At 42.3% G+C, this 25,686-nt stretch overlaps 1 protein-coding gene across 14 annotated transcripts in view; it reads right to left on the reverse strand.

Moving 5' to 3' along the window:
• The window catches only part of TRPM3 (transient receptor potential cation channel subfamily M member 3), an 899,779-nt gene that overhangs the window by 58,265 nt on the left and 815,828 nt on the right, over window positions 1–25,686 (reverse strand). For all 14 annotated transcript variants that reach the window (XR_006338658.1, XR_006338659.1, XM_043891369.1 and 11 more), the window contains 4 exons: window positions 22,837–22,977; window positions 16,265–16,393; window positions 11,362–11,613; window positions 5,620–5,794 (listed from right to left, as the gene is read on the reverse strand). Coding sequence is in view for 12 of the 14 variants with exons in the window: in XM_043891369.1 (XP_043747304.1) it covers window positions 5,620–5,794; window positions 11,362–11,613; window positions 16,265–16,393; window positions 22,837–22,977 (697 nt within the window). In the remaining 2 variants the exon portion in view is untranslated. The remainder of the gene's footprint in view (window positions 1–5,619; window positions 5,795–11,361; window positions 11,614–16,264; window positions 16,394–22,836; window positions 22,978–25,686) is intronic.

Here is a 25,686-nt window from a genome sequence, read left to right on the forward strand (position 1 = left end):
GTATCTCCAATCCAGCTCTTTCTACTTAGCTCCAGAGCTCTACAGACAAAATAGTCTTCTTCATGATTTTCCTCACATTGCCATGGAAACTTCAAGCTCCGTCTAACCCCAAGTAAACAGATCCCCTTCCCCCCAAAGGTCCTCCTCCTGGGTCCTCTATCTCAGTATGTGACAGCCCTGGTCACACTAAGCCAGAGACCTTGGAGTGAACTTCAACTCCTCCACCTTAAATTCTCATCCGCTTCTTGCACTCCCACTTTCTGCACCATCTGACTCTGCCCTGGTCCTTCTGAACTGACCTTCCTGAAGTTTCCTGCTGCCTATCTTCTCCATCCCAACTGCAACTATATTAGCTAAGGTCCTCCCAGCTCCCATCTCCATCCCTTTTATGGACCGTTTACATTTTGCTTGATAGCTTCAACTAAAACTTGTATCAGAGCATGGTACTACCCTGAGCATGAGGCACACCTCCTCTAAAATTGACGCTCTTGTCTCTCTTCAGACCCATCTGTCCTGCTTCCTGCCTCCTGCCTCTCACCCTGCATCAGCTGTATTAAATTACCTGCTGAGCCTGGAACTTTCCACGCTAAGTCTCAGTTTGGAATGTCATTCTTCTCCTTCACACCCCCTGCTCCCACCTGCCTAGCAAATATCTACTTATATTTCCGGGTTCAGTTCAACCTTCCCACTCTGCGAGGGTTCCTCTACTGTGCCCCTCCTTTCACCTCAGGAAGAACTGGCTACTTGCTCTTTGGGGCTCCATCCCCATGTATACTGACCATGTCAATCTGCCTCTCCTGGACTGCAAACTCCTTGAGGACAATGTCTCTGCCACACGCATCTCTGTATCTAGATGTTCAGTTCACAGTAGGAATAAAATAAATATCCATTGAACAGATACAGTGGATTCCACGGAATCAAGAATGAACAAATTAAAAATGGAGCCTGAGCTGTGAGCAAAGGCTAAAGTCAGTCTGATGACAGTGGAACAAATGCTGGTCATAATGTCAACGGAATTTCATCACAACGGCCTGTCTGCAGATAGTTCCGCTGTTTGTAAGGCTGCTAAGCCTCAGTTTGTATTAGTAAACAAGTCGGGTGGGGATTCTCTGGAGTGTAAGGTGACTTTCAGGGATGGAAAATGGGGGTGGTGCCTCATACTGGCTTGCTTCCTTAGCAATTTGTAAAAGCAAAAGCCAGCAAAACAATTCCCCCCCTTTCCCAAAAGTTGGCTTTGGCTCAAGTTTGTCTCTTCCAAAATCCTTTCTTTGGTCAGGCAACACTCCCCATGCTATAGCTGTCAGGCATTAGCGTGCTCTGAATTCATTAGTCAAGGTCAGTCCCCAATACCAAACACACGCACAGCCCCGAGTTTCCAGAACTGGAGTGAAACTTTTAACAATAGCCACCCTCTCTGTTCTTGCCGTTCTGAGCTTCGCCACAGCAGGCATATTTTAGAGACTGGCCTTGTGCTATCCTAATTTCCACACCTGAAATGAGCAATGAATAATTTGAGACAGAAAAGTAATACAGGAGAATGTTTGAACTGTACATGCATATACACACTCCTTGTTTCATGACAAAAGCAACACTTTAAATCCAGTCAATACCACACAGACAACAAGCCTACAGAGGCTTTTTTTTTTAAATAGTAAATAAATAAATGAGCAAAACCAAACCAAAATGATAGCACAAAAATCCCTCTTACTCCAGATAACCTATTAATTTCAGATGGAAAGGCCTTACGCAATAAAAGAAAAAAAAATGTGATCTATGCATTAAGTAGGTTGGATAGTTAATTTGGGGTGACTAGAAACGACCAAATAATAAGTTGTCATGGTAGAAAGTAAGTTTTGGACATTCTGCTTTCGCATTACTAACCAAACTTGTGAAAATACTCAGAGAGACAGAAAGAAGGACTAAATTTAGATACTGATTTAATGCATTCAAGAGCATGATTCATTTTCCCCCTGCCCTGGTACAGCCTGGAGAATCTGTGTGTACAGCACACAACACAAGGATGCCCTGTAAATAAAGGGAAGTCTCATTCATTCAGAGACTTGAGGAAGCCAGAGACACCCCATTTTCTCTGCCAATAAAGGTGTATTTCCAAGCACCTCACACACCAAAACGTAGAACCAGATTTCTCAGATGGCTAGAATCCATCTAATTTTAGCTTTGCCCCAGCCTTGGAATGAATGTGCTGAAAATTTATTCTGCACCTTCTCTTCTCTTAAATGTTTTTCTCCCCTCAGGCTCCAGTGGGATCCTGACCAGCTCTCAGAAGCCACGCAACAGGGTTCATTTAATGAGAGGCCCAGAAGGATGCCATCATTCGGTAGCAATACTTTTAGCAACCCAGAGTCCAAATTCCCTCATGGTAGCCCATAGATTGGGTCTTAGAGAGCTAGTATATAAAACATAGACACCTGAGATGATTTAGGGCTATTAAAAAAAAACAACCAATCAGACAATGACGGCAAGTTCAACCCCCATCAGTTAATCAGGGTGTTTGGCAAAGCTGTCTAGACAGAGCAGATTGTCACCCTCCTCTCCTGAGTTTTATTATCTGCTGTTTCCAATCATGTTCTTACACTCACTTCTGCTCTCAACACCAAAGCAAATGTCTCAGCTGCTAAACTAACGATAAATTGAGATTAAGGCTGGGCTATCATTTGTGTTCATCCAACCTGGCTTAGAGGTGAAAAGTCATTTTGGGAATGTACACTCTTTTTTTTTTCCCCCTCTTTTTCTTTTTAGTCTTTAAGCACATTTGGAAAGTAACCTTAGAAGTGTCATTCTAGCTTTTTTTGGCCTTATTGATATTCTCTGGGTTTAGGACAAACTACAAGAAAAAAATGAAATGTATTTTAAAAATCTGTAGTTGGGTAACACTGTTTCCCAGAAGTGAGGGCATTTAAAGTTGTCCTCCCTTCTGAGGTACGGGACAGATGTTAATAACCTCCCCCCGACCCTGTGGCCCCCATTATACAACGACATATAATACATTCACTCCAATGAAGAAAGATTATTTCTGCAATATGAAATGGCTTCAGCACTTTCACAGCTAAAAACAAGGAGTTAGACACGGAGCACGTGCATTATGTTACAAATGAGTCCCTCTGAGAAGGTGAGCAAGAATGAGCAGCCCTTGGAGAGGCCCCCATAGGGCAGGTCCACAGCACGGGGCTGGTGGGCCCTGGCAGTCCAGGTGGACGTGGGACCCAGTTAGCCTGAACACATGCTTCACAAACCAACCTGGACACGGCACAGAGGGGAGGCGAGACGCCGCAGGGCAGCATAAATGATTCGTGCCTTTCTCAAACAGCTCGGGACTGCGTCTCCTGGGCGGTTCTGGGTGACAGGGGGCGGCTGTCACCCAATCTCTCTCGGGCCCACTCAGTGCCACAACATGCAAATCAAATCATTTAGAGGACAGGGATATTCAATGACATAGGCCAAATTTAATGACAGATTTGGAGGCGGCCTTCTACACCCATTTGAGAAAGGACAAATACTCTTTAGCACTCTAGACAATAAACTGGCTGATTTAGCTTAGAACAGCGGCTGCTACTGCGGCCAATCTCAGAACATCGAAACAAAAGGTAAGTAGTTGCGGGAAGGGAGTCATGAAGGTTGCATCCATCCAAGGCTGGGTTGGCTACATACTGGGGTATGTAGGATACAGGGTAGAAATTTATCCTCACACACATAGGGCATCACAGGTCTAATCAACACTGTGGCACATCTATTTTCATACTTCACTCACACAAAACACCACACTTCCACCTCCAGGGTTTTTTCAAGTTCTAAACTACAATCAGCCCTTCTTTAAAATAACAATAATAGATCCTCTGATTCAGCCAAATGGTGGTGTTTGTTGCACTAGGCTCCATTCATAGTACAACATCAATAAATGGCCACTTGTAGACGGACGGACAGAATCTCACTCATAAAGCACACCTATACCTCCCCCTTTCTCCCATCCCAAAATGTCGCATTGTCAACAGACCTATGGGGCTTAATCTCATTTAGGGGAAGAACGGAGAGATAGGAAAAGCAAAATAATGTAAGTGGAAAAGCAAATTGTTGGGGAAAAATAGTACCTTTAATTGCTGAGAAGAATGATCACAGGTGGGCTTTCAAGTGTTATGTTGCTTTTTGGGACCATTTGAAAGAATGAATTCAAAAGAGTTTTTCCCAGTCCCTGGAAAGCTGTCTTGGTGAAGGCTGCACATTGTCAAAGATATTCCAACTGGGAGATGGAGTTAGAATTTTTGTTCAGTGAGTTGGCTAAGTCTCATGCAATGGGTATTTGTTCCAATTAGGTGTTCCAAAAAAACCTTCTTGCCTCAGATAACTCATTTTGAGAAGAAAAGAGTATTTGTTCAAAACGCATCATGGAGGAGAGAATGACAGACTAGTGTGTTCTGTGGCTATTGTACACATACTCTTCACAGGCCTGTAGGACTCACTCTTTTAGGTCATTTGTCCTTATCTTCCTAGTCTTAGTCCTACCTAAAACTGGCAGGGGTGGGTGTTGGGGGATGCCGACTAGTTTTTGCTCCTATTCTTAATAAGCTATACTATCTAGTTATATAACTCGAATCTGTGTCCACAGTCCAGAGCTCAGGTGGCTGGCCTGTTAGCAAAAAATGTAAGAAAAATGTTAATTCAACAATGTTGGAAGGATGTTATTTCTAGAGCTAAACTCCTCAGGGAAAATGAGAAATGGTTGCTCCTGGGATTCAACTCCTCCACAATGAAAGATACTTCTTTTCTGAAGCTTTCTTCCCAAATAATTTCCCAGTGCTTGGTGTGCCCTGACATTTGGTCCAAATAAAATGCTGGAACAGACTCATAGGATACAACTATCTTTAAGCCCTGTACAAGAAGGGTGTTTATTACAGAGAATCAGCATCTATTAGGGCATGAAGCATCAGGGGCCTGCTGGCACTCACTCCCCACAATGAGTCACTTCATGATATAGATACTACTTTTTTTTTTTCTGGCATTTATAAGCAAGCAACTCAGTTCATAACCTAAGGCATTTTCCATACTTCCAGGCAATGAATACTAGCTTCTTTTGAGTCTCAATAGCACATAATTTAAGACAGCAGGAAAAGAAGCTGGAGAATAGTTTCCAGTGCAAGGAAAACACCATGCAGATGTTTGCCCTCACTCTTGAATTCTGATGGCGAAATTGAGAATTGTTTATTTGTTCTGAAGTCAAACCCAAGGAATTTATTTTTTAAAGGCTAGGATAGGGATGGGGGGGTAATGATATAATATACTTTTAATATTGAAATATTCAACACATGGCCCCAGGATTTTGAATCCCCAAGGAATTTAGATCTTTTAAAATGGTTCATTCTTGGTCAAATTTGGCACACCAGATGTCACAGGAAGGACATACCTGAAAAAACACCCAAAGACTACTTTGCTAAAATTGTATATTCACCTTCTATAATTGTTTTTTTCCCTCCAAGATAGCAAGCTAGGAATCAGTCCTCTATCTTGAGCCATTTATTGAGAACAAACAAATGAACTTGGAAAAGATATGACCCAATTAAAGTTAAATACCTGACTTTGGTGTATGAGAATCATAAACTTGCTTACGGTCTATCTGGTCCGCAAACACTTCCCCATAAATCATCCAGTAGGGCATGTAGAAGATGTTCTTGGCCAGTTTCCATGATGGCTCCTCATTGGGAAAGAGAATGGCTTGCCTGGCGACCCCAAAACTCATGAGCACCACCAGCATAATGATGACAAAGTACATCATGTCTATCATCTGGAAGCAGGGGGAAGCAGAGGGAGAAACAAAAGAAAACCAGAATGACTGAGTATTCCTGTGATGCTGACACTGATGGAAAACTTGGTTCACTTTTGAGACTGCTGATAAGGGATGTTGAGATAGGGAGCTGCGATCAGGTAACCACTTGGTCTACTGAAACCAATGTCCAACAACTCTTATCAGTTACTAAGAAAATAATTTAAAAACAGAAAGCACATGTACAATGGAACCCCGTCATCTTCCATTGTTTTCTGTGGGACCTAGTCGTGACTAGGCATTAGAGTCATATGACACAGAAGCTTGAGCCTGTGAATGCATTACTAACATTTTTTCTGGTCCTGGGAAAGACAAAAGTCCTTGCTGGGTCTCTTTCTTCTTAGCAAAGTTGGAACTGGGATAGTTGAATTATTTTGACAACTATTGCCATGCTGTAAATTTTCCAAATTCTGAAAGGCTTATCAAGAGCTAAAAAGCCCACGAGAATAATTATTTGTAAACAAGACTCAGACAACCCAAATATCCATCTTAAACTGCCTTACTCTTTTGGCCCCACCTCATTGCACAGTTTTCTACCACAAACCAGTCTCTCAGAGAACCACTCTTTCTGCTCTTTCTTCTGCATTGTATCCTATCAGTTACAGAGGGTGTTTTGTGTAGGAATTAGAATCAGGTAGCCTAATGGCCTATTTCTGTGCTTGCTGTTGAAATGCTGGATTTTCATCTTGACAAGTTCATAAAATTCTTGACTTGTACTGGACTCCATTCAAGTACAATGCTATCTCTTGTTCCTCTTTCTTTCTTTCTTTTTTGCTTGTTTTCATGATACATGTTATCTGGAATCTGTTTCTCATATGCCAAATTACTTTCCTTTTATCACCGAAAATAGATGAGGATGCAATAACTATTATTTTGCCTGGCCAGAACCCATTGCCTCCTTCTTTCAGTAACAGTTTTTTGTTTTTCCCACCCATTTTGGCCCTAAATGTAGGTGTCTTTTCCAGGCCGGGTCAATCACGGTAACTTGCTGTCTGGCAACAGTGACAGGAGGTAGGGATGTGACACAAGATAGGCCAACCAGAATCTTTTCTTTGGATTTGTTTAAACTGAAGTGGGGAGAGAAGCTCCCTTGCTGTCTCTGTAATAAAGTGAATTCTGAGTGTCCAAGGCTGTTTCCCACTGGGGAAACAGATCAGAGTGAATGAGGCAGGTATTCCAGGGAAGGAGACAGTGAGTTGTGACGGTGGTTGGGGGCCTGGGTGCAGTAGTTTCATCATGCCCTGCTGTAAATCAAGTCATCCCTCCTGGGTTTAAGTTAGTAGGAGACTGGTTTCTATCCCTTGCATAAAACCACCTAATACAAAAGACTGTCTTCTCTTGGATATCAAATTTCCTGAAGGAATGCCCATCCACAAAGAAAGACTGATGATAATTTTATCAGCGGCAATGAAGGCTTTAAATTAGTTTTGAATTTCATTTTGCAAGGATACATTCCATGGTGCCAGTTACTGGAATTAAAACATTACAGCCTTCCTGTAGGCCTCAGGACACTAGGGGCTCAATACATTTTAGGTTAATTAATCAACTTGCAAGGCAACTTCAAAATCTCTCAAGTACTGTCTGACTTTGAAACTAAATATCTCAAAATTTGATGTTCATTCATATCTGTTCACTGTCCTTAAAAATATATGCTAGTTAGTTGTTCTTTTCACAACTTAGTAGCCTCAGAACTCTCTTAAAATGAGCAAGTCAGCAGTTTTATAGGAAACATGGGTCCGTTTCTCATCCCCTCTCTCTTATCTTGCAAAATTCTTTCATCATTTATTTACAAAAAGTTCTATTAATGAAAAAGCACAAAGGGGTCTTTTCTGTTATGTTTATTTAGACTGATTAAAAGGTGGGTGGGGAGAGGAAGGTGTTTACTTATGAGATTTAGGACCTAGTTTGATCCAAGAAAATTCAGCCAGTAAATACAGCAACTGTTCTAATCTAATTTCTCAGGACTGTTTCCATTCAGCTTGATCGCAATACCTATTCAAAAGGTCAAAACAATCAAACACACACTGTTCTCAAACACTCAACTTCACATATTTCAAAGGCGCCATAGCTTCCATATAAATACTGATATCTGTTGGAGTGAACTGCAGAAACAAGACATTATGAGTGAGAACTGGGTCTGGCTTCTGCTTTTAAACCAAAATTGTCCAATTGGTTCAATATGAAGAGTGCTGATCGTCTCTCATTCTTTTAAGCATCCTTCGGTTGGGTTGTATAGAGGAGAGCATATACTGCAGTGGTTAAGCATGTCCTCAGGTGTCAGAATACGTGAGTCCTCACCTTGGCTCTGCTAGCAAGAACAACTAGGTGATCTTGGGCATGTTGCTTGGTCTCGGTTTTTTTCTTTTAATTTGTAAAGTAGGGATAATAATCATAACAGTAATGATGCATACTATTTTTGTAAGGATTAATGATATAATGTGTGAAACACAATGTGGGTAGTTCTTGGTAAAAGTTAATGTATTATTATTATTATTAGAATTGAAAAAAGGTCATGGTGTGGAGTGAGAGAGGAGTGTGAAGCCTTTGTTTCTTGCTCAGCTTTAGTCTGTTAATTGTGAGATGAATAAACTAAAGCCTATTTCATGGGGTTGTAATGATGATTGACATGTCTGACATGGTATTTGGTGCATAGTAAATGATACCTATTTTTGTTGTTTTTATCCACATTACATAAGTGAACTTAGGACTAGGCTTTAGAGAACTACTGAGAAGTGGAATATGCCCTATTAGGTGATTCTAGAGCTGAAGATCAGTTGGAATCATACTGAACCAGTGTTGAGTCCAAGTACCTTAGCTGCCCTCAGCTGTGCCTGGACCAGGTAAGTTACTTCACTGCTTAATATTAAATAAGGGCTTTTGGGATAATCATATCTAGGCATGTTTTGTTAAGCTTCCACTCTGGCAGTCCACCTGGCTCACTGATAATTCTATAGACATAGTTTACCTATCTTCTGGATCAGTGGCTCAATTACTGTGCTAGTTATCGTAAAAGCCCTAGAAAGACAACAAAGTCCCCCAAAATACTCATTTTCTACTTATGAATGATTTCACTAACTAGTCAAGAATAAGTTAGAATGTAGAAAAATGCAGTACATCTCTCTTGCTCACTCCACGGTAAGGTTTCATTCTTATCAAAACTGGGGAAATAATTATGTCATTATTAAAAAAGACAGAGATGAATTTTAAAATAAATGTGGGGCATTAGAGTGACTTTAGTTATTTCAAGTATTTACATGTGACCCAACCTCTTAAGAGTAATGCACCTGGTTTGAGTCCTTCCTAATTCTATTTACTGAAATAAGGTAATGATCAATTAGGAAAAACAACCCATCAGATAATGTATTTGCATAATGCAGTGGTTCTCAACAGACGGTAACGTGCTCTGCAGGGAACATATAGCAATATATGGAAATGTTTTTGTTGTTGTTGTGTGTGTGTGTATGTGCATACACACATGTGCATGTGCTCATGCACACGCATATCACTGGCACCCAGGGGGTAGAGGCCAAGGATGCTGCTAAACATGCTATGATGCACGGGACAGCCCACCCCACCCCCAACAAAGAATTATCTAGTCCAAAGCAGCAATAGTGTCAAGGTCGAGAAAACTTGGCTTAATTTTGCAGCTGTTCTTCACTTTCATTGGGTACATTTGAAAATATATTTGACAATCTCATAGAACCTTGTCCCCTCTGTCCAGAAAATTCATACATCTACATGTTGTTATATATAAACTGTGTGGAGAACCAACAGATTCTGTCTCCTAAACCTCTCCCATAAACGAGGTGGAGACTCTGCTTTTAGATGTGGAAATTTTCACCATCATCTCAAATTCAATACTACAGCACAATGATATAAGAGGTAATGTTATATAATAAGATACAGATTTGTTTTCTAGTCAAAAACCTCTGAAAGGAACTGGGATTCAGTTTTGGGTAAGTAACTAAAGTTTTTTTTTTTTTAATTGGAGGTTAATTAACTCAAGCTTACTGAATTCATTAATGATCCTCCAATTAAAAAATAAATAAGCGGCCCACTCCAGTATTCTTGGGCTTCCCTTGTGGCTCAGCTGGTAAAGAAACTGCCTGCAATGCGGTAGACCTGGGCTTGATCCCTGGGTTGGGAAGATACCCTGGAGAAGGGAAAGGCTACCCACTCCAGTATTCTTGCCTGGAGAATTCCATGGACTATATAGTCCATGCGGTTGCAGAGAGTTGGACACAACTGAGTGGCTTTTGCTTTCACTACTGAATTCAAGTTTTTCCACTATAGAATGGGCTTTGTGATATTCTCCGTAAACAATGCTGGTATTACAAACACCAAGCTTTTGTTCAAAAGGATTAGGAATGGAGCAAATAAGTATGCTCAGTTTTTCCATTGTACTTTAACAATGATAAAAGATACAGTTTATCAACTTCCTACTGTGAATCAGACACAGTTGGTCACTTAACATGTGTTATTTCTAAGTATCACTGCAAACTTATGAGATTTGCATTTATTATAACTACTTGGAAATGACTAAACTGCATCTCAAAAAGCTGTTAAATAACTAGTTCAAGGTCTCATAACCCTTCCCTTTTAGATTCAAATTCTCCTTCTCTTTGTGTGAGGTGTATGGTTTAACTGATAAAGTACCCACTTTCATCAGGTTCTGATTCTTCCTCTTCTGAGTTTGGAGAGGGAGTTGATTTACTGGTACATTTTCAGATTCACACTAATGCTGTCCTGTGAGTGCTCAGCCTTTATGGAGAAAGTCTAGAAATTAGTGTATGGTCCAGGGAAATTGGAACAAGTCCAAAGCCATATGTGGGGAAGCATATTAGGTTGGCACTTGGGATTCTTTTTAGAATAAGTAGGAATATCATTCTGGAACTTAGTTTTTAACACATCATTTTCTAGTAATGTAACAAAACACATGATATATTGACAGAACTTAATGTTCAACTCAGATTCAACATAGTTCATCTCATCTTAAATTGGTTTTTCTTCCGTCTATGTACAGAGAAGACATTTTTCTAGAACTTCATTAAGAAAAAAGAAATCTGTTAAATGATGAGAGTAGATATCCATATCTTCTCCAATATCCAGCTAAAATGTAACCTCCACATGAAGCCTTCTCTGATCAACCTTTTACGTCCCTGCGGCGTTTTATACATTTTATACATTGCAATCTCTGTTACAGCATTCTCACACCATATGGTAGTTACACTCTCTTTCTCTCATCATCTATCTCACTGAATGAGGATCTTTATATACTCAATTCCCACTCAGGTGCCTGGCACAAAATAGATGATGTTTATTTGTCAGTGAGTGAGTGAGTGTGAATTCTCCGGTTATGTATACAGATGAAGTCAAACTTCTGAACACGTGAAAGGAATTAAAAAATAAAACACCTCCAGGGCTGTCTCACGCAGCGATGGCAGGCCCAAATGAATGATTTCCCTCTTCCGATGATAATCACTCCTCCTCTGAGAGCTTATAACATGGAATCAGAGGACCCTGCTTACCATTTTTCCAATCATCATCACATATGGGCCCAAATACTTGTTCACGCCGAAGATGTCTAATAGACGAATGTACCAATAAATGATGTTCACACAATAGATGACCCTCCCATCACTCCTGAAGGGTTGGTCTTGGAGACGAAGAATCATTCCAACAGAGAACAGAAGGATCGCTATGAGGTCTGTGACATTCCAGTACTCTTGCAACCACACCTTCACTTTTTGCAGCAACTTTCCTGGCTCTGACATCAAAATCTAAAAGTCAGGAAAGAGAGCGAGGTTAGGTTTGATTTCTGTCTACATTTTCAGCCCAGTTGGAAAGTGCTTGGTCTGTTAGCCAACATTAGTAACTTTTTTTCTGTCTACCTGTATCTATTCAAGAGGCTCTGGATGACCTAAGCTTAGCTCAGTCATACATAAGCAGTAAGTTTGATCCTTTAGGATGCCTTACAATCCTGACACACATTAGAGTTTCGCTATAAAATTATTGATTCCTAATACCCTGCAAATCTCCAAAATCCTTCTCCATCTCAGTAAACAGTATCACCATGTTGAGTTACTCAGGCCACTAACTTAGGAGGATTCCTTCACTCCCCTCTTTCACACCCATGTCCTCTACATCAACATATCAGCTCTGTTCCCAAATACAACCTAGTGCGACCTCATCTCACTACCTCCGCTGCTGTCATCCTCTCCTAAGCCCCATCCCATCGCCCAGATGACTGCAATAGCCTTCTCACTGGTATCCTGGCCATCACTGTTGCCTAGCCAGCCTCTGAGCAGCACACAGAAAGACCTTTAAAAGCCTGAGCCATGATCTGGGTGGTGATCACACACTTGTATAGGTAGGTAAAAATGAATCAAGCTGTACCCTTATGAGTTGTTCATTTTCTTACTGGTGAATTAAGCCTCAATTTAAAAGATAGAGAGAGACATGAGAGATGGATGAATAACAGCAAAACTAGAGCAAACTGTGGTAACAGAACTCTTAAGCCTTTTGATGGCTTCCATTACAAATACAGAAAGATCCAAATTCCTTATGGTGGCCTCATTTAACATCCCACCATATTCTCCCTGTTCCCTGCTCTGAGGTCATCATGGTCTGCTCTTAAGATGACAAATCCATTCTACATTCAGGACACTTGCACTTGTTCCTTCTGTTGGGCATTTTCTTCTCCCTGATTTTTACACGTCTGGTGACTGCTTATACTCAAGGTCTCCCCTATTTCCCCCTCCTAGAAGAACTTTCTTGACCACCTTCCTTGCAGTGGTCTCCACATCCCCAAGTCAATTAGCCTACTTATTTTTTGAAGATTTTTTTCCCTCACTGAAAAGCTTCCTCATACATGTATATATGTGTGTACATACATGCTGGTCTAGCTAACTAGCTATCATCCATCCATGCATTCCTCTCAATATCCATTGATCTCTCATCTATAACTATAAACTTTGAGGACAGACCCTTTGTTCCCTAGGGCCTGCTACATAAGAGACACTCAAGAAATAGTTGTTGGCTGCCTGACTGACTGTTGCACAGATACCCCATAGTAACTATCCACTTCCTTGTATATCTTAACTGCTGGGTGGTATTCTGATTTATCTTAAATCCAGAGGGGACTTTTTGCTGCTCCTTACTCTATGAAATGCACAGCTGGATAGCAGGAGTTACTACCCATTCTGTACCACAGGATGTGAGGAACCTCATGAAGCTATGTAGCAGGGCTACCTTCATGAATCATTTGTGTTACTCTCTGAGATTTCCACCTCTTCAAGCCATGACCCACCCCTTTCCCAGTTCAGGATCTCTCAAAGAAGGGAGTGCAAAGATGGGACAGGTTTCATTTGCAGCTATTGATCTGAATCTTCACAATGACTTTAGTAGCTTACCTTGGCCTGAAGTGTAAGGAAGGGTGGTCTTAGTAAGTCAAGACTGGAGCTTGAAAGGCTGAGCAAGATACCAGGACCTCCCTGGTAGCTTCATTCTTCGAGTACCTTATTCCTAAACCCCTAGCCCTCAGCATGCACTGGAATCACCTGGAGGGCTGGTGAAAGCAGTTGCCTGAGCCCCACCCTTGGAGTTTCTGCTTTCATGTGTCTGATCCCGGGCCTGAGGATGTACATTTCTAAAAGCTCCCAGGTCATGCTGCTGACCACAGATTGGGAGTCACTGTCCTGTCCTTGAGGAATTCCTGTTGCAGTTGGAATTCCCCATCCCCCCTCCATCTTAACTAGGCAAAATCAGTGTGTGTGCTCCTGTAGGCGTCCTAAGGGGTTCGGGAATGTCTTAAAGAGTTTCTCTAACCCTTGGCCCACACTCTCTTAAGGTTTGTAGCAAAATATTTTTTAAAAAACAGTGAAAGTATCTTTGTGACATCTCAACAGAGAAACAGATAAAAGCAGAGTGCATGAGGTGAGGCCTCTCTTAGGATCCCTGGGATCCAGGGAGCGTCCCAGTTTGTAACCACGGGCAGGGTGGGCCTAAGGCTGGGCCAGTCTGGTTTAAGACCCAGCTCTCTTTTACAGCTGTCGGATGCAGAAAATTTGCTCAATCCCCGAGTCTTAGTTCCCACAGCTGTGGAGAGGGACGCCTTCACAGCTGCATCATCCCCCGTACAAGTGGCCGGAGGAGGCCCCAGGGGAAGGATGAGCACCCGCGCGGCGCAGCAGTTACGTGCTGTTACGGGATCACCCGGCTTGCTGGGCTGACTCCGCGCGGAAGAATGTGGTGCCGGGAAGGGCTTGGCAGAACGTGAAACCACAAAGCCCTCCTTGTAGGTCCCAGGAGGCGCAGAAGCCTACAGACTTTCCCCGTTTCCAGGCTCTTGCGTCTGAGGCCTGCAGGGCCTGCGTGCTGACTGAGAGGTGGCACAAGGCGGGACCCTCGGCGCCTGAGCATTTCTTAATGGATTCAAGCACGTGGGCCGAGGGGCAACCTCCCGGGGCCGAAGAGGAAAAGGTCAGATCCTTAGGTGGTCAGCGCCTCCCGCCCCACAGCTGCCTCGGAAACAAGGGCTCTTGGTTGGCCCCCTGCTGACCCCGGGCTCCAGGCTCTGCCCTCCCTGCTGTTATATGCCGCCTCAGGAGAAATGGATAGCCAGCCTGGAGATTCCTGGCAGGCCGCCGGCTTGGCAGCTTCTTCCAGAACAGTCCGTGGAGTACAGACTGCTCCCTGTCTTCTTCCAGTCTAGTCCCTGGAGAGATTCCAATCTCCTGCTCTAGCCTTTCCCTTTTCTGCTTATCATGGGGAAGGAATATGCATCTAAGGCTTTAAATCACAAAGCCAGCGAGCTGGCTCTTCACAGCATCAGAGCCCTTAGCAGTAGCGGCCTCAGTTCCCAGAGAGCTACACAAAGACCACAGCGAATTTATTACTGTTTTCAGTTTACAAGTGGGGAATACACAACACTGGTCAGGAAGTGGAAGGCATTATGAATGGGAAAGCCTGAGAGTAGACAGGCATCCGTTAACAACAGCAACAAAAATCCTGTTCCTTATAAAATAGGACTCTCAAAATGGGGGCATGATGGCTAGAATTTAAATATCCCAAGGTAGTTTAAAAACCCAAGGGAAGGGCTCTTAACTATTTATACATATTTTAAAAAATGATCCTACTTTTTCTTGGAGGAGAACATTTTAGCCCTGATAGTAAGGCCCTTTTAACCTGACTTAGCAATGAAGGCAGGGACTTCCCAGGTGGCGCTAGAGGTAAAGAACCCACCTGCCAGTGCAGGAGACATAACAGATTATGGGTTTGATCCCTGGGTTGGGAAGATCCCTTGATGGAGGCATAGCAACCCACTCCAGTATTCTTGCCTGGAGAATCCCATGGACAGAGGAGCCTGGCAGGCTACAGCCCATGGGGTCGCAAAGAGTTGAAACAACAGAAGCAATTTAGCAGCAAGCAGCAGTAATGAAGGCAAGGGTGAATTTGTGGGTTTGGAAGAATTATTTTTTCTATGGGGCCCAATATATTTTCCCACTGACTATAGTACAGCAAGTAGAGCTCTTGAGAATGCAGTGGACTTGACAGGGAGTAATTCTTCCAGAAAAAGCCTCTCCAGCTGACTAGTTTCAGGGGGAAATGCAGAGGAATCTCACTGCACAAGCTTGACATCCCTGTGGACTTGGGAACCAGCTCTGGGAGCCTGTTGGGCAGGGTTGCAGAGCCCTCTGGTGGACTCCTGCTTGACTGCATTTATTATAAAGGCTCTGAATCTGATGGCCCAAGGTTACCCTTGAATTCAAGTACGTCACATAGGGTGGCATTTTGATGGCTTCTTTAATGCTATGAAATGAGGGAGAGAAGAGAGAGACCCACACCCTCAACCTGAAGGACAAGAAATATGCTCATTTTGCGGGGGGCTGGTAGGCTATTGCCCAGCAGGGGGATAATAAATGTTGAGAAGGAATAAGCTAGGGAATAAATTAACAAAGGCATAGTTCATCCTGGAGCTGCTGAAATGCATTTGCAGAATCATAGGTATTGGTAGACTGGGTCCAAAAAGACCCAGAGTAAGGGGTTTCAATGGGAATTAAAAGTGGAAAATTCAAAGATAAAAAACAAATTTTTTAAGTAGAAAAAAAATTTAAAAGTCACATTTATCAAGATGAGGAAAGGGAGGTGTAAACAGTGTTGAAGACAGCTGGAGGTTTCTTGGGGCAAGAGTGATGCTCCAGAAAATACAGGTTAGATCCCAAGCATATGTGACGTGACAATCTTATAAACACACCCTGAAGCCTCCCAGGTTTGTCTGTAGTGGCCGAAACCAAGTCCCTTATTTCTGTGGCAGCATTAGAGAAATTGTTTCCAGCTTCATTTGGACCCCAACCTTCCTTACTCCCCTCCATTCACAGAGGTAACTAACCACTGTCTTTCTCCTCTGTTTTCTTTTAGGAAAGTCGTTACCTCTCTCATCTTTTCTATTCCCAGGGTGAAAATATAGGAAATGACGATCCATTCCTGGGTAGAAGGCCAGCGCTCCATCTTCACTAGCACGATATAGTTGAACAGCATCAAGTATCCGATGTACGCCAGCTGTAAGGAAACACAATACAGTGCTCTGGCTGCGAAGACCTGGGAGCCGTGCCCTTGGGCAAGGACGCTATGCAGCAGGACACACCAAGGTCAGCAAGCAGGGCTAGTTATTCACGATGAAATGAACTTCTAGGGGCTCAACTATCGAGAGAATTTTAAAAGACTATAATATTTGAAATAATTGATATTCAATCTTCCTTTTGAACCTTGCATGTCTCGGGTCCCCACATTCTGCTTGTACCAATGTGTCATGACGCACCATTTTGTTTTGCAATTACCCCATTTCTGGAGTCTTCTTGGCTAAAAAGGGAACCTCTTCTCTCAGGGACTGCTCTTGCTTATATATGAGGCTTGGGTCCTTGAACCAGGACAGCACAGTCAATTTTTGCCTGAAGAATGCCAGGTAAATTAAACGTCTATAAGAAGGAAAGGCAGACACATGCTATACTTGTGAATTGGTCAAAACAACACAAAAATAGCCTGGACTTCCTTGGAGCCCCACTTTAATTCTCTTCTGTGTTAGTTTTTTTTTTTTTTCCCTCCTATCTTAATGTGCTTGGCTTGGCAGTACCCTGGGAGGGTTATACCTCATCCCTGGCATGACTATCCTGCCCTATCCAAGGTAGGATGATAGTCCTTCCTGGTTTCTCCTTCTTTGAAACAAAACAAGAGAAGACAAGTAATTTATAGGAAAGAATGGGTCTGCGAGGCTGACTGTGACTTGGAGTGAGATTTAATTCTCACGAGGCAGTAACACTGGAGGTTGCGCCCTGATGGAACTGGCTGAGTGGCAGTGTGTCCCAGGAATACTCCTCAGGGCTCAGGTTTGCTGACTGTCACCGGAGGATGCAGGGATGTCTAGATGAGTGGAGAGGAGGAGGGCTGGCGAGGCTCTTACATAAGAGGCTGAGGAAAAAATTCATTCCAGGGTGGGCAGTGGCAAAGAAGCTAAGCCTTTTCTAGGTGAGGCTTCAAGTTGAGCAATGTACTTGGCTAGCTTTAGGGGCCTCAGGGGCTGTGAATAGGAACTGAGTAATTCAAAGCTGCACTCTTTGGAGCTTAGCAAAGAATAGGATATAGTGTGGGCAAAAGGACTGAGACCTTGAGAATTCTGGAGGTACAGGGTGATTCTGGAGCCCTGGAGGCTGCTTAGAAGGTGGAAAAACATGCAGCCTGGCTGGGGACACAGGGGTACGGGCAGCCCTGAAGAGCTAGAAAAACACTGCTTTCTCTCCTAATGGACCTCTTTTCTTCTTTCCTTCCCCTCCTTTTTTCCCCTCATCTCCCTTTCCTTCTTTTTTCCCTTCCTCTTTACTTTTCCTCCTCCCCTTTCCTTTTTTCTTCCCATTTTCTTTTTTCCTTCCCCCTTTCTCTTTTTTCCATGTTTTTTCCTTCTCCCATTTCTTTTGTTTCCCCTTCTTTTTCATCTTCCTCCTTTTTCTTTCTTCCCCCTCCTTCTTTTTCCTTTTTAAAAACAAATGAATACATAGATCCTGAATAAGACTTACAGACATTTTCTGAGACCTTGTTATGTTGATGGATTTACAGATACAGCTATTTAATTTCTCATCTCTCGAAGGGCCGGCATATGCATATATATGTTGGAGATCATGTATGAAAGTGAGAGGGCAGCTTAACAGACGCTGAAGAGTCAGCAGAGCTCCCTCTCTTCTTGCTGAAATTCACTCCTGTACACCCACCCCGCCCAAGGACCACTCTTTATAACCACGCCTCAGTTCCTACCCCACCCACATTGAGATCATTAGCACACTGTGAAAACCTCACCTGGAGAGAATCTTGTCTACTCAATGTGAAACGGTGTAGGATGGTGTTTAAGGTGTAATTTGTTTTATACGGTTCCTGTTTACCATTATATATTGGCATCCACTCTCTAGTCCCTATGAGTTCTGTACTTTACAAAACACAAGGAAAGGACTTTATCGGTTAAACGCTAAAATATACTCTCAGCCATCTTCTGACCTGAAACCCTTCTCTTTTTAGTTGCTTCTTTCTCCTTGTTGGATCAAATTCCACGGCTTCTGGTGGGCCTTGTTAACCGCCCAGGTTTTGTCATTTTAGTTCATTGCAAAACTTTCCAAACCCTTATCTTCTCTTGTCACAAGTAGGCCCAGTGACACACACACACACAATTCCTCCAGAACCTCTTCATTTTAGTACTTAAATAACTCCTTCAATCTGCCTCTGTCCTGTAAATACAGGTACAGTGTAATTTGGCAGAAGGACTAGTGTTTGGTGGAAGGAATGTAGATGAAAAGTCAGTGACACTTGGATTTAAAAATCCTCCACTCAGCTGTATCTTTTTGTGCAAATCACTTCGCTTGCCTGGGCCTCCTTCTGTGAAATGGAGATGTTTGCAACTGACCCTGCAGAGCTTTTGGAAGGACAGGGAGACGGGAATATGCATCTCTCTCCTGACACAGCCCAGTGAATGGTGGCTGACATTATTATACACCTCTGTTTTCAAGAAACTTCTATTCTTCTTACTTCTGCTTACCTCAGTCCTTCCTTTTTACCCCTGTTCATTATTCATACCTCTGTTCTTTTTTCTTTTTTAAATTGACCTCATTGCTTATGCTTCCTCCAGGACCTTCTCTTTTAGCTCCTGCCTGTTTTTTAAACCATAACTACTCTACAATGCTTTCCTTTCCATTATCAAGCTACAATATACTATTTGGGGACAACTCTCAAAATATGGACTTCCAAAAATAGGGCTTTGAACATGTTTCAATGGTACAACAGAGGACTGACTGCTCTTAGAAACAACCTATCTTAGAACTCGCTAACATTCATGGGGCCTTGCTGCACAGTACCCTACAGGACATGGTTTAATGGCTGTGGGTGTATGTGTGAATATACATTCATATATATACATACTTGTATATATCCTGTAAGCTTTAACAGGCTGTGTGTAGAATTCCATAATTTTGAAAAGAAACATAACCTTATGATTCTTAGCTTAGTGGGACTCCTTTAAGAATCTGTTTACGTATTCTTATAAAATTTCCATTAACCAAGATGCATGACTCCTAAAGTATGAAAAGTAAGCAACCAAAGCCTGCTGAAGCTGCCTGGGGGTCCCTGGTGGGGCTCGGCCATTCCTCACTTCTTCCGGGGCCTTTTCCTAACGCCACAAGAGTGTGGAAGGGCTGCATGCTGTCGGCAGATGAAGAGTCTGCTCTGCTGGAAAAGCCCTGAGCACAGCGGTGCCCTCTGACCTGGCACCATGGTACCGTGAACTGGCGTCCTCTCCCACTGGGCCCTAGGAGCAGGCGCTCACACAAGCAGGTCTGGGAGCCAGCTGGAACAGCAGAGGACTCACCTGCTCTCTGGAAACTTGCTAAGACAGGGAACCGACGTTATGTGGAAGTGAGGTGTGCCTTACCTTTCAGAACCTTGGGACTGTAGAACGGGATACTTTTGGAAATTGGGGTGGGACCTACTCTTACAGACAAAAAAGAAAAGCAAATGGGCCCTTTGATTTAAAGCTGCATTTTACTGGTCAGCATCCCTGGGGATTTTAAAGATTGACACTCCACATCTCCATTTACTTCCTTGAGGCCTGGGCTTTGTCAGTGCACATGGATTTCTGGAAATCATTGTGGAAACACAATCGGACATAACTGGAGCATCGGTCTAAGGGGTATGTGGAGGGTAATCCAGTCAGCCATGAAGAAAGGACCTGGACACGTGCCCTCCCCCGCTTCTCAGAGAGGCAGCCCCACAACCTGCAGTATATTGTACAAGGAAAGCAGTGTGCCCTATGCTTCCCGGACCACAAGACTCACCTGAGAACTTAAACTGCCTCTCAGGCTCCTCCCTAGAGATTCATTTAGTGGGGGCTATGATAGGGTCAGGAATTTGCATTTCTAACACAAGCCTTTAGCATCATGGAAGTTTTAGAAATACCAGTCTGAAAACTCAGCCCTTTGTCTAGAGTAATGGTTCTCATACCTGGCTACTCATTACAACCATTTGGGAGCTTTGAAATATCCTGATGTCTAGGCTGTGCCCCAGACCAATAACATTAGAATCTCCAGGAAAAAGAACCCATGAATCTTTTAAAATATAAATAGAACCCAGGTGTTTTTTTTCTCAGTACTCCAGGTGATTCCAGTGTATAGCCAAGGCTCAGAACCATTGGCCAGGGCATTTGTGATCTAAAAATATTCGTGGCTAACAAACTGCCACAGCTACGTGAAGGGAACTAGAAAAATCAAGAAAGTAAAATTAATACAGAACACAAGGAAAAAAAGATGTCTCAGAAGGATAAAAGAATCACATACTCCATTTGTGCAGGTGATAGATAATTCCTGAAACTACTACATCTATTGGCTTCTTTTATGCTCTAGAAAAGGAATCTGTAAACATTTTCTGTAAGGACCAGATAGTTAAGATAGTTTAAGGTTTTTGTGGGTCAAATGATCTCTATTGCAAGTGACCAACTTGACAGTTGGTGCATAAAAGCAGCCAGATTACAGGTAAATGAATGGGTTGGGTTGTGTCCCAGTAAAACTTTATCTATGGACATATAATTACATGTGAATTTCATGTGTGACAAATTCATCTTTAATTGGTTTTATTTCAACTCTTTAAAAATGTGAAAAACACTTTTAGCTCACGGGCCACAATAATGGGCAGTGGGCTGGATTTGACCCATGAGCTGTGGTTTGCCAAATTCTGACCTAGGCTGAGACAATTAAAGCAGTCTAATATAAGGGAAAGGGCAGACCTGGCATAAAATACAATAAGAAACATTATGTTAGTTTAGGAAAAGTATATATAAAGCACCTAGCAGAGTGCCTCATAGTAGGTGTTCAATAAATGACAGTCTATCATTGTTGAGTGGATGGATGAATAAAACACTATTGCTCTGCAATTGGTCTAGCCTAGGAATAACAAGTTACCTTTATCTTATGCTTAATGTGTTCCAGGCACTGTTCTAAGTGCTTTACATATTTTAACACATTTAATCTTTACCAATCCTTATAAAGTAGGTACTATTATTATCCCCATCTTAAGAAAACTGGGAACAGAGTGTTAAAGTAAATTGCTTAAGGTCACACGACAATAAAGAGGCCCAGACAGGATTTGTACTTAGGCTGTCTGACTCCAAAGTCCATGCTTGCCACTGGTTGTCAGAAAACAAATATCTGCATGCAATATATAAATAGAAATGATTTTTGCATGCCTTAGTTATTTTGGAGGGGGGGAGAATACTTTTCTTTTTTTAATGTTAATAAATTAAAATTTTTACTTCCTTTTACTTTATTTATATTTTGATAATTTTTCATCCTCTTTCAAGGCTATACTTTAAAGCAGTGATTTTCAGCGTGTGCTGTTTATCCCGCGAGGAGACATCTGGCAAAGTCTCAGACAGTATGTTTATCACATCTAGGGTTGGAGATGGCTACTGACACCTAGCGGACAGAGGCCAGGATGCTGCTCTGCATGTTACAATGCGCAGGGCTGCCCTCCTTAACAAAGAATTATTCTGCCCCAAATGTCAATAGTGATGAGGTTGGGAAAGCCTGACTTAAAGCCATCATTCAGTGTCAGCACACAGGACCACACAAAAAGGACCTCATCTAGTCATCTGCGTCATCTCGGCCTCAGACTCAGATTATGCTGCCGCTGACTCAAGTGACTGGTGTGTAGCTGGCTGTGAGAAAGGCCAAAAGTGCAGACGCACTGCTTTCCACCTGGCCCCACTCCACAGTGGCTGGAGAGCAGCAGAAATGACCTGGGTCAAAACTTACCTTAAGCTTAAAATATCATGAAAAACAGAGGCATAAAACTAGCAGTCAGGCCATTTCTCCCCTCTCAGGAGGCTATTTCAGGGATAATCTTTCATCTTGTGGGCAGAAAATATGTGCAGGGTATGCTTACTGGACAGTATTTGCTGTGATTGTAGGTTTCTTTACATGTTTTTTGCTATTTTGTTTGCATGTTGTTTGTGTCAGAGCAAGAAAGCTTGTTTGATGACGTATTGGGAGTAATTACATACTTCTGATCCCCATCTTAAGTGGTTTTCCTTCTAATACTCTGCTCAGCCCACCAACTGTCACCCTAAAACCAGGACTGACATCTAAAATGGGCAACTCTGATCCAGCACTCATCCATCCAGAACATGGGAGCATTTTGTAAAAGGACCTCTATTTCCCTTCTAGATTCGACTCACATTCATCTCATCTCTATTTCTGTTAGCTCTTTTACCATTTCCTTTATTTTCTGCAAGGAGGAGAAATGTAGAAACTGTGGAAGCTGCCTCACAAGCTCCACAAATCTTGCAAAGCTATAGGAAAAAGCAAGGTCATAGAACTGTTATTCCTGCCTGTGTGGTCGTTATATTATGACTCGCAGAAGAAACTGACGCTGACTCTCTGTGGCCATCCATTAAAAAGGAGAAAAGGAAAGGTACTTACAGTGTAGAACCAGAACTTCACAATGGGTGCATTGTAGAATTCATAGATTTTTCTGCCCAGGGGGATTAACCGGTGTCTGCTCTGAACTTCTTCTTCATCCTTCTTCCTGGAGGACTCCCCGTTGTTTCTTCCCAACATTGCCTGTGGTGGAAGAGGACCCATAGCATCACAGCAGGGTTCTGGAGAGCAGGTAGTTCAACATGCTCATTTTATAGATGGGAAAGTTCTCCACAGAACTGGAGAGCTTTGTTCAGGGTCCTCAGAGAGTTGGAGATTGTGCCTTCTCTAGGTGTGCATTTGCATTACACATAGAATCTGTATACCCTTTGCCTGGGATGGAAGGCCTTAGGGATATTTCTTGATTGTTCTCATCTCTTCCTCCCTGGAACCTCTGGAAGATGAGGTGTTGGAAGATACCCAAAGTTCTGAGAGGCAGAAAGAGCATAACCTGGAAAGACCAGGAACCTCTCATTCCTCCCAACCCCTTCTTTTCCTTTATCATGAGACAGGCAGGTCTGGGTTCTCTACTCAAGCTAATGACTCTCAAGTCAAGGGTACCTTAGACTAGTCATGCCTTATTTGTCCAAAGGTTATGGATATTCAAGAGGTTTAGTTATCTGAAGTGCCCGAGCTTATGTTAGGAGCATCTACTCAACTTTTAGGCATATGCCTTGGTTTCCTGATTTTAAACCCTGCGAAGCCTTAGTCTGGTGATTCCTGGGCACACTGCATTCCTCTGCATGCGAGGGTCAACCAGATGGGACTATAAGTCAGGCCTGACTTGAAAAGGCCCTCATTTTTAAGTTGTTGTGGATTTCCTTAAATCAGTTATTTCCTTCTCACTATTGACAGCAGCAGGAACAACAGTGATTAAACATCACAAAAAAGGCAGAACTTGAAAAAAGGCAGACATTCAGAAAGAAGATTGGTCCTAATCTAGACACTTAGCATCTGTGGCACATTGGGCAAATTATTTTAACCTCTCTGAGATTTAGTTTCTTTAACTGTAAAATAAAGGTAGTAATAGCACCTGATAGAGGCTTGGTCTACAAATCAATCAGCATCTGGCATTTAATAAGTGCTCAGTAAATATTGTTGTTTAGTCGCTAAGACAGGTCTGACTTTTTTGCGACCCCATGGACTGTAGCCTGCCAGGTTCCTCTGTCCATGGGATTTCCCAGGCAAAAGTACTGAAGTGGGTGGCTATTCCCTTCTCCAGGGGATCTTCTCAACCCAATCCACATCTCTTGGGGATCCAATCCACATCTCTTGCATTGGCAGGCAGATTCTTTACCACTGAGCCATCAGGGAAGCCTCAGTAAATATTAGCTGGTCTTTAAAGTGAACTAGAATTTCTCAGATTCTCTTGACTGAAATGATCTAGTTGGGATATCTCACCAGAAAAAGGTGTGTTATTAGGGGTCTATTACACCATAATTTCTTGGCTTTAATTCTTTCTATGTTGTTCTAAGCAAGCTTAGTTCTACAATGTTTGGCAGAGGAAATTTTTATTAAGTGTGAGAAAAGGGTAGAATCTTACAACTACTCAGAGACTGACAAGGGCTTGGGAGAAGAAAAAGTACTAGGAATAATGGTTTAAAGTTGAAGATCTAATCACTAAAACGATTTACCCTGAAGTTGGTAACAGAGGCAACCAACAGGTGATTCTGGCTTCAAACCACCTTACCCACAATATGAAATATTAGTTTCAACTATTTCTGTCATTACCTCAAATATTCACTTTACTTAAATATGTAACAATCACAAATGGTTTACCTGTAACCAGAGAATTACAGGAGAGGGTAATTTCCATTCCTTTATTGACCCTCTGGCTGGAAAAGTACCTTGAACTAATGAATAAGTAAGACTCCATACTTTGGCCTGTCTAAGTATTTATTTTGATCAGTGAGCTTCATGATAGATACTAGACAGCAATAGGGTTCTATAAATATTGATCATTAACCTCAAGAAACTCTAAAGGTACATGATATTTGCCTTCTATAATTTATAATTTATGTAACACAATTATCCTACTTCTGTTTATTTATATGCTCAAAGATACAGGATCATTTTGGTAGACACTTAGATGAGAGTAAAGGCAGCCTGGAGGGTTTTAGGCATCTCAGAGAATAGCATCTCGGGGTAAACTCTAGGGACAGTGGCTTTTTCCACAGTTACAACAATGCCTTTGGTCTCTGGATGTATTGAGACTTCATTAGGCAAAATTCAAGACACTGGCAAGGCAGGTAAAACAAAAAGAAAAACAGAACAATCTATTTTGCCTTAAATATTCAAAAGTATTTCAAAGTGAGTATACTTCTAAGAGGCTTGTCCTTCATGGTTTAAGTAAAGCACTTTTGGCATTTCATTAATTCCAGCCTAAGCAGCTTAACTTGCTGATTTTGTTGATTTCTTTTTCCAGTAGTCAAACATTTCCTTTGGCTACATTTCTTAAAGCAGATTGCAACAGGGTCGAATTCAGATAAGACTGCACAACATGGATTTCAGAATCTTTGCTGGCTGGACACAGATGTCAAGCCTGGGAAAGATCCTTTGAGGTGAACTAAGCTATTGAAGGCTACTAAACTGAAGCAAACTGAGGCTGATGTTTCATGTACAACTTTGGAAGGGCCAAGGGAAAATGTTCTATTCCAAGAGAGGATATATCGGTTTAACACAAAAGCTCAAATATCAGTCCTATGAAGGGAGCGGAGTTGTCAACAAGTTGCATTTTCCACTTCTGTTCAGAGTGAGCTGAGACCAGTGGTCCAGCAGTAACAGAACTTGTCATTAGGGTCTAAAGAAGCACCACATTAAAAAAAGGTGCTGTCCAACTCTGATTTTGCCAGC

This window comes from Cervus elaphus, chromosome 29 (genome assembly GCF_910594005.1).
Source record: "Cervus elaphus chromosome 29, mCerEla1.1, whole genome shotgun sequence".
NCBI classification, from domain to species: domain Eukaryota; kingdom Metazoa; phylum Chordata; class Mammalia; order Artiodactyla; family Cervidae; genus Cervus; species Cervus elaphus.